Here is a 7,987-nt window from a genome sequence, read left to right as displayed (position 1 = left end):
ATAGTTGTACTGACATTAATTTATGTATTTAAAAATAAAATATATTTTACCATTATGGTATTAATATTATTTGAGTGGGAGAAAGAATATTACTCCCGTTCCTTTATACATCTCAATTTTCGAAATTATTTGTTTTTTTTTTTTTAGTTTAGACCAGCGCGTTAAGCAATAAATTTAAAATATTAGTTATAATCTTTTTATTTAAAATTCAAACATCTTTTAGTTAAAATTAAAAAGAGATGCCATGACTGAGAATATAGAGACATAAGGTTTGTGGCGGCTGTAACAAACCATTGTCAACAAGTTATTACTTCGACCACGATCAAGAAACTTTCCACCATTATATCAATAGAAGCTTTTTATTTATTATTTTTATGAGTGTCTGTCTAAGAATCAATTTAACAATTAATTAGTGTTAGTTTAAGAGTGGCCTTGTATCTCTGTAATAAATGTACAAAGACTTTTACCAATTCTAATGAATGCAGTTTTTTTTTTTAAATGAACACAAATAAATTATTATCCATTGTTCTGAACCTCTTTCTTCATTTCTTATTACCTCTTCATTTCTTTTTCAACTCTAAATAATTTGTTTTATGATAAACCCGTCACTTTTTGTCTTACCCAAATAAAAATTCTCTATAATTTGTGATATAATTCTTTGAAATTTATTATTCAAAAAATTAATTTCAATAGTGTTATTCTTATTCACATGCTTTTTTTAATATATAAAATTTATTATCTAACTCATGATATTGAAAGGAAGACAAATAATAAGAATATAAAAAGTTTGGCCTCTTCATATAATGGAGATCAAGTTATTATTAGAGTAATATTAGTATATCTACTTTTTATCTCTCCTTCTTTTAATTTAATAGTTTTAATTATTATCTTACTCTAAACATTGCATTGAAAGAAAATACAGAGGAAGAGCACCTTTCTTAAATTTAGATTTGGTTGTTTAGATGACATGTAATTTATAGGTGATGATTGTAATAATTGTATAGAGTAAAATTCAAACATAAAACATATAAGATATTTGATGGTCTGAAAAATAAGTTGAATACACAATAAAGAATAATTGAATTGTGTTAAATTTTATTGCAATATTTCAAAATATCAATCTCACATGAAATTTTAATTTGACATCAAGAGATTTTCACAACTCTTGTTTAAAAAGCGCTACTTCGTGTTAATAATTCAATAACAAACAATCTAAGATTATTAAGAGTAATTTACACTTATTATTTTTATATTAAAACATAACCACTAAGAACTAAAACTGAGTATTATTTGGACATAGTGATTCTTAACTAAACAATTGATTATCGCAACCACTATTATACTAAAAAAATGAGTATTACGCAATCAAACTCTGATTTATTAAAAAAAAATTAGCCTACTTATATTTTTTTTAATTGTGTTAATTGGTAAACACATGACTAGTATGTTTACTTATTTTAATAGAAAATTGTTATTAATTTGTTCCATTATTGTTCCAGCAGCCATACTCAAATCCATGTGCCATGCATAAACATAGACGTGTATCCAAGGCTCGAAAGTACCAATATATTCTAACCGAGGACCAACATATTTATATAACCTTTCCCTTTCAGACTATAACATTCACCAAACACAATTATTTTTTGGATACCTTTTTGTTTTTAAACCCTTTAGTTACAAGTACTCATTCAGGCTTGGGAGGGACTATGTATTGTACATATATATCCTTTTGATCAATGAGTCATTGATTGTTAAGTAAATAGTCTTGACCAACTGCTGCTCGACTACCTTGACCAATCAATGGATCGACTGTTCCGATCGATTAACAGATTGATCAACCTAATCGACTGACTGTCGACTATCTCGACCTATCAATTAGTGGGTTGATCGCATAGATCAATGAGGAGACTGACCCCTCTGATTGACTAGTGAATCATTCGTCCCAATTGATTGACAAGATGAACCGATCGTAGAATAAATATCAAATTAACACTAAGTCAATGATAATTTGGAATCAGACAACTAATACTTAAGGTATGATTGAAGTCATTAAAAAGATAAAGAACCAAAGTATGATTGTAGAATACATGTTTAAAATATGATTGTTGAAACATATGTATTATTAATGTTATTGCAATTAGGTACTTGTTAACTTAAATATTGAACTACCTGACGTAGGTATTATCCAAATAGTTTTAGAAAGAAGACCTTGAGAACTGAAAAGAAGGCCTTGAAAACCAAACATAAAAAAGTTAGGAGTTACTATTAAACTATTGAGAAATGTAGTTAGAAATAGTCATATTGACATTAATTTATATATTTAAAAATAAAATATATTTTCCCCTTGTTATTAATATTATTTGAGTGGGAGAAAGAATATTACTCCCGTTTCTTTTTTCATCTCAATTTTTAAAATTATTTGTTTTTTTTTTTTTTAAATTTAGCCCAACAAGCGTTAAGCAATATATTTAAAATATTAGTTATAATCTTTTTATTTAAAATCCAAACATCTTAGTTAAAATTAAAAAGAGAGGCCCATGAATATGGAGACATAAAGGTTTGGGGTGGTTGTAACTAAACTATTGTCGACAAGTTATTACTTCGACCAAGACAAATCATTATATCCTAGGAGTGGGGTGGTTGTAACTAAAAAAATTATTTTTATCAGTGTCTGTCTAAGAATCAATTTGACCAATAATTAGCGTTAGTTTAAGAGTGACCTTGTCTCACTCTAATAAATGTACAAAGAGGTGGTTTTACCAAATCTAATAAATGCAGTTTTTTTTTAAATCAACACAAATAAATTATTATCCATTGTTCTGTAAACTACCTATTTCTTCATTTCTTATTACCTCCATTTCTTATTCAACACTAAATAATTTGTTTTATGATATACCCGTCACTTTTTGTCTTACTCTAATAAAAACATTTTCTATAATTTGTGATATAATTCTTTGAAATTTATTATTCAAAAAATTAATTTCAAAAGTTTTATTCTTATTCACATGCTTTTTTTAATATATAAAATTTATTATATAACTCATGAATATTGAAAGGAAAGACAAATAATAAGAATATAATTTTTTTTAATAATTTAATATGATTTGGGTGTACCGATTTGGGATTTTTTTTTAATATGATTTGTGTGTTTTGGGGGTGGGGTTTTGGATTATGATTTGGAAATTTGGGGTTTCTATGCTTGCAAAATTTTCTTGCAATTTGAGATTTGAAATTAGGGTTTTAATTGTTTTCTGGTTTTGGGAATTTATGTTCTTGTTATCTAATTTTGCGATTTTTGTTCCTGTTATCGAGTTGGGTTTTAAAAAAAAATTACATATAAGAGCACGTCATTTAAAAAGAAATAAATAAAGGGCTTTGGCATCGGTTCTAACCTGAATCGCTGCCATAGGTCCATGTTATTACCTCGGTTGAACCGAGGTAATAAGTCCTCCACCACTTTTTTTTATTTTTCTTCCTTACTATTTTGGGTGCAGAAGAATCGAAACAGAAACCTTGGGCATATTACCTTGGTTGGAACCGAGGCCAAAAGTCTCAACCTTTATACCCCGCTAGTATAGGCCTTGGTTCGAAAATCGAAGCGTATTGTCAAAAACAATCGTTGTTGTTTTCCTTTGCTGCACTAGTGACCATTAGAAAAATGGTCACTTAGTGGAAAAAGTGGACATTAATGGTTTGGAGAAATATTGTTTTCAGACTGGCATAACCAAGCTTGAGCTCAGTATCACAACAATATTATTCAATGTCATTTCAGAAAACACTCAACTAATTTTGAAAATCATTTACGTGTTCAAATAATAAAATTGTTATTCCTAACGTGATTCAAACAGTTATGTCGTTACTACCACCACTCCTCCCTGCCACCACCACGATCCCCATAATCTCCAACACCTTCAATTGTCATGTTCGTTTACCACCCTTGCCTGAATTTTTTCTTCTTGTAATGACGTCAATGACAACTTTTGCCACAACTCTCCTTCTCAATCCTTGGCATTGACCAAACACATAATATTAAATTTCATGTTTTGAAACACAATAATTTTCTTCGAATTATCAATCCGAAATATACTTCGTTACATTACAGATTGTGCATTTTGAAAAATCTATTTATGTTTCAGTTGAATCTGAAATGCTTTACCTAATCCAAAAATTTATTTTGGATTTCTCAAATAGGAATGCATAAATACAAATATGTTATGAAATGCTCAATCTGAAAAATATTTCTAGATCCAGTAATACATTTTGAATTAAGAGATCTAGAACCTACTAAAACTCACATCACCCTACACCCTATTTCCACACCGGAGAAGATTTGGGACAGGGGTTAAATGGAACTTCTCATATTTTATTTTAGGGGTGTAGCAAGTAAAAATGAATGCAAGGGAGAGACCCTTCTAATGACATTGGAATTGGATGGGCCCAAAATCCCCCAAATCGTACCGGGCGTTCATATTACACTGATTCACTACAAAAAAAAGGTTATTTAGAGGAGGTTTTTTTTTTCGATTTGTGGGGGTTTTCACCCTCCGCAAAATAAATTTCGGGGGTTTTTCAAACCGCCGCAGTTTGAGTCGCCACAAACTATCTGCGAGGGTTTTTTGTGACCCCTGGTATCGCGTTCAATTTGCGGAGGTTTTTCTGCGGAGGGTAAAAACCTCCTCTATTACTGACTATTAATTTGTGGGGGGTTTTAACCTCCTTTATTTTCAACTATTTGATCACAAAAGTTTTCTATATTTTTTGTCAGTTTTTTTGTTGGATGATTATTAAAATATATAATATCGTTTTTTGTTTAATGATTATTAAAATATATAATAACTACCTATTTTCACCAATTTCTTTCTTTTCTTCTTTTTTTTTAATTTCAAAATTAAGTAAATTTAATTTATTTTTAAATTATTAAATACCAAACAAATATGATTCCTCTGAATAAAAAATTGATACCATAGAACTTAAACCCCTGAGTAAGAAGGAATCTAGAAAAATAAATTGAGAAACAATTGTATGTTACAGAAAGATAGGCTAGAAGTCAATGTAATCCTATTGCAGAAATAGTTACAAAGAAAGAAATGTTACCCAATTCATAATAAACTAAGTATAGTTTTATCCTAAAACAACATCATAAAGTTCCTAAAGGTTACTTCCATCAGATGATTGTCTTGTTCCCAAAGGAGAGTCTGACTCATTTGCATCACGAACTTGCTGAAATAATATAAAAAATATTAATAAAATAAACTCAATTACATGTGCTCACATTTTGAAAATAATATATAAAAAATCAATCAAATAGAATAAACATGTTCTATCCAAGATAATTGAAATTTCACACTTACTCTTGTAGCTTCACACTTGCTCTTGTAGCTCCAAGATAAAGGACAATCAAGGCATGGTTTCCTCAATCCAAGATGTAGCACCAAAGATAGGTTTGATGCCTCAAGTCTCTTTGCCTTATGCTTGTTCTGCCACTTCTTGAATGCAAGTCCTGCCAACATCATAACTTCTGATGAGCCAACAGTTCTTACTCCAACAACATTTCCATCTTCTCCAATTTCAGCATGGAACAAATGTGCTATCATGTTCACGCACCGGTTCTGTTTCCATTCAAAATACAACACTAGAGAGAGTGAAAAAAATTATTGAGCAAGTCACACCAAAAAAATATAATACATGTTTCATATTCCAAATATAAACACCATTTGTCATGACAGACAAAAGCTCTACATCATACCATTTTGCCCAAGTTCTCCATTATCGATATGTTCATCTACAAAACAATGAAGATTGATTCCATTTATATACTCTTTCAAACTTTATCTCAAGCTAATATAGAACCAAAAAAATTATGGAAAATAAAATCTCTTCTACTGCTTGTTTCTCCTACTACCATAAATAATGAATAGACATAGACAATACTAAAAGTATTGATTTAATCTAGAAAGATAAAACCTAGACAAGAAGTAACAAAACTAGAAAAGTGCTAAATTCATATTCTTTGTAGTTCAATGACATGATGTTAAAGTGGGGAAAAATGTAACAATAAGTTAAAACCAAATCCCTCGGTATAGGAAAGTTGCTAATATGCTTTGATTAAAATTATGTGATTGGCACAAAGATGCTCAAGACTGAAAGCAAAGTAATCATTTATAAAGAAGGAAAACCATTTAGAACATAATCTCTTTACCTGTACTTGAACATTGTTAATATAGGTCCTTTTAACAGGAGCTAAACAGTCTGATAGCAAAAAAATATGAGGAATTGAATTTCAGGCTTCTTTATACCCCAACCCATCCACTAACGGCAACAACATCATTCAACAAAATACATCTAATAATGAACATGAGGCATGCATTAGACTTGGACAAATATCAACTCTAAAGCTAACATTATCTACTAATATGATGAGTGATGATTAATTATGCACAACGAATACTCAAAACCACATATTATTATTTCATAAGAATTGGCATAGGAGCTCGCAAGAATTATTAAAATAAAAAAATGAGACCTGGAAGAACAGAGTAGAGGCTTGGCAAGTGTCCACCAGTATCAGAAGCTCCTTGAACCTAACAAATCCAGTTATGAATGAGTAAAGAAAAGAGATTAAGTCCAACATTTATAAGCATGCAAAATTGGATTTCTAATTCAATTGTTTGTTTTACAGAACATAGGTAGCTTTTCTTTAATTATTATTCATCTTTATTGTCTTCTGTTTTATACTTTTGTTATGGAGAACTCACTATCCTCTCCTCTCTATGTAAGAAAAAATCATTAGCAGCATATGAAGATTCTATATCTATTATAATAGAGGAGCAAATTATGACAAAGGGAGCTCAAGAAAGGAGTTCCATTTACACCAAATGTCTGTCTATTATTATAATGTATTTCTTTTCAATACAAACTAAATGGTTAGATATTGATATGAAAAACAGTGTTAACATTAAACGATTTCTGAAATTAATTATGTATTATAAATTACAAAGGTTGGTTCTTACATCAATGATTAATGCATTACACAAAGGAAACACAAACATTGCAAAATGAATTCATTTGATAGAGCAACATTGTAAAAGAATCTATGATTGATTCTAACAAATCTGAGAAATGACACCAACTTCACCAATTATTAACAAGACCACAGAACCAAGTCTCAAATCTCACCTTTCCTAACCCAAACCTTATAGTGTTTATACCTCTTCCGCTGGTGAGAATCACGATCGACAGTATTCATTTCCCCTGATTTTCCCTTCTCTTCTCCATTTTTTGAGTTAATCGATAAAACCCTAACTCTCTCTTCTTCCTTTTCCTGTGTTGTTGTTCCAAAACCTTCTCCATTTGCTTCTCTCTCTTTCGTGTTAGCTATACAAGAACAGGAGAGTAAGAGGACTGAACGTCGCTGGAGGAGTCAATGACGATAGCGGCTTGGACGAGCTTTTTTTGGAGTTCATAGGAGGAGTCGGCGTAGAACTCGATGTCGTCAGAATGTTGTTCCAGAGTTGCGTAGGAGGAGTCGACGAAGAACTCTTAGGAACCCTAATTCGAAACTAAAGAATTATCGTGAGCGAAATGGAAGAACAAAGAAAGGAAGAAAGGGAATGCGATTGATTTTAAGAAGCCTCGAGAGGGAAGAACGATTGCGAAATTTTGAGAGGAGGAAGGGAGTGGGAAATTTGGGAGGGGAGAAGAAAAGTTGAAAATTTTGGAGGCACACATGTTTTTGGACTTGGGGAAAAGATAATTACGTGTAAAATATAAAGAGGGAAGAGATATAAAAAAGTTGGAAAGGAAAAAAAAGTTTTATAATTGAAGATGTTATAAACCTCCTAAATAAGAAATTAAAACCGCCACAATTATTGTCATTTACACTGTTAAGCATAATCATTTCAAATCATGTCAATTTGCGGAGGTTTTTTATAACCTCCGAAAAAAAACCTCTACTATATATCAATTTTTTTGTAGTGATTACAGCAGC

General features: G+C 30.5%; 1 protein-coding gene across 2 annotated transcripts; it reads right to left on the bottom strand.

Moving 5' to 3' along the window:
* Positions 1-4,983: 4,983 nt before the first annotated feature.
* LOC148206399 (glutamate decarboxylase 1-like) lies at positions 4,984-7,743 on the bottom strand. 2 transcript variants are annotated; one of them, XM_088104265.1, is made up of 5 exons: positions 7,209-7,743; positions 6,524-6,581; positions 5,747-5,782; positions 5,352-5,609; positions 4,984-5,220 (listed from the first exon to the last, which is right to left on the bottom strand). In XM_088104265.1, the coding sequence occupies exons 1-5, from the start codon at positions 7,244-7,246 to the stop codon at positions 5,149-5,151; spliced, it is 462 nt and encodes a 153-aa protein (XP_087960391.1). In that variant the 5' UTR covers positions 7,247-7,743; the 3' UTR covers positions 4,984-5,148. The 2 variants fall into 2 exon arrangements, with proteins under 2 accessions (XP_087960391.1, XP_087960392.1); XM_088104266.1 differs by lacking the exon at positions 5,747-5,782.
* Between the last annotated feature and the right edge of the window lie 244 nt (positions 7,744-7,987).

This window comes from Vigna umbellata, chromosome 1, assembly GCF_029865625.1.
Source record: "Vigna umbellata cultivar VRB3 chromosome 1, Vumbellata_1.0, whole genome shotgun sequence".
NCBI classification, from domain to species: domain Eukaryota; kingdom Viridiplantae; phylum Streptophyta; class Magnoliopsida; order Fabales; family Fabaceae; genus Vigna; species Vigna umbellata.
This window is presented reverse-complemented; position numbering and strand designations above follow the sequence as displayed.

What these genes read in the sequence shown, in the direction of transcription:
- LOC148206399 (XM_088104265.1), bottom strand. Translation starts at nt 7,246, where the DNA reads ATGAATACTGTCGATCGTGATTCTCACCAGCGGAAGAG. An exon ending in CCTCTACTCTGTTCTTCCAG is followed by an intron (nt 5,783 to 6,523) that starts GTCTCATTTTTT and finishes ATTGTTTTGTAG; the next exon opens with ATGAACATATCGATAATGGA. An exon ending in TGGAGAACTTGGGCAAAATG is followed by an intron (nt 5,610 to 5,746) that starts GTATGATGTAGA and finishes GAATGGAAACAG; the next exon opens with AACCGGTGCGTGAACATGAT.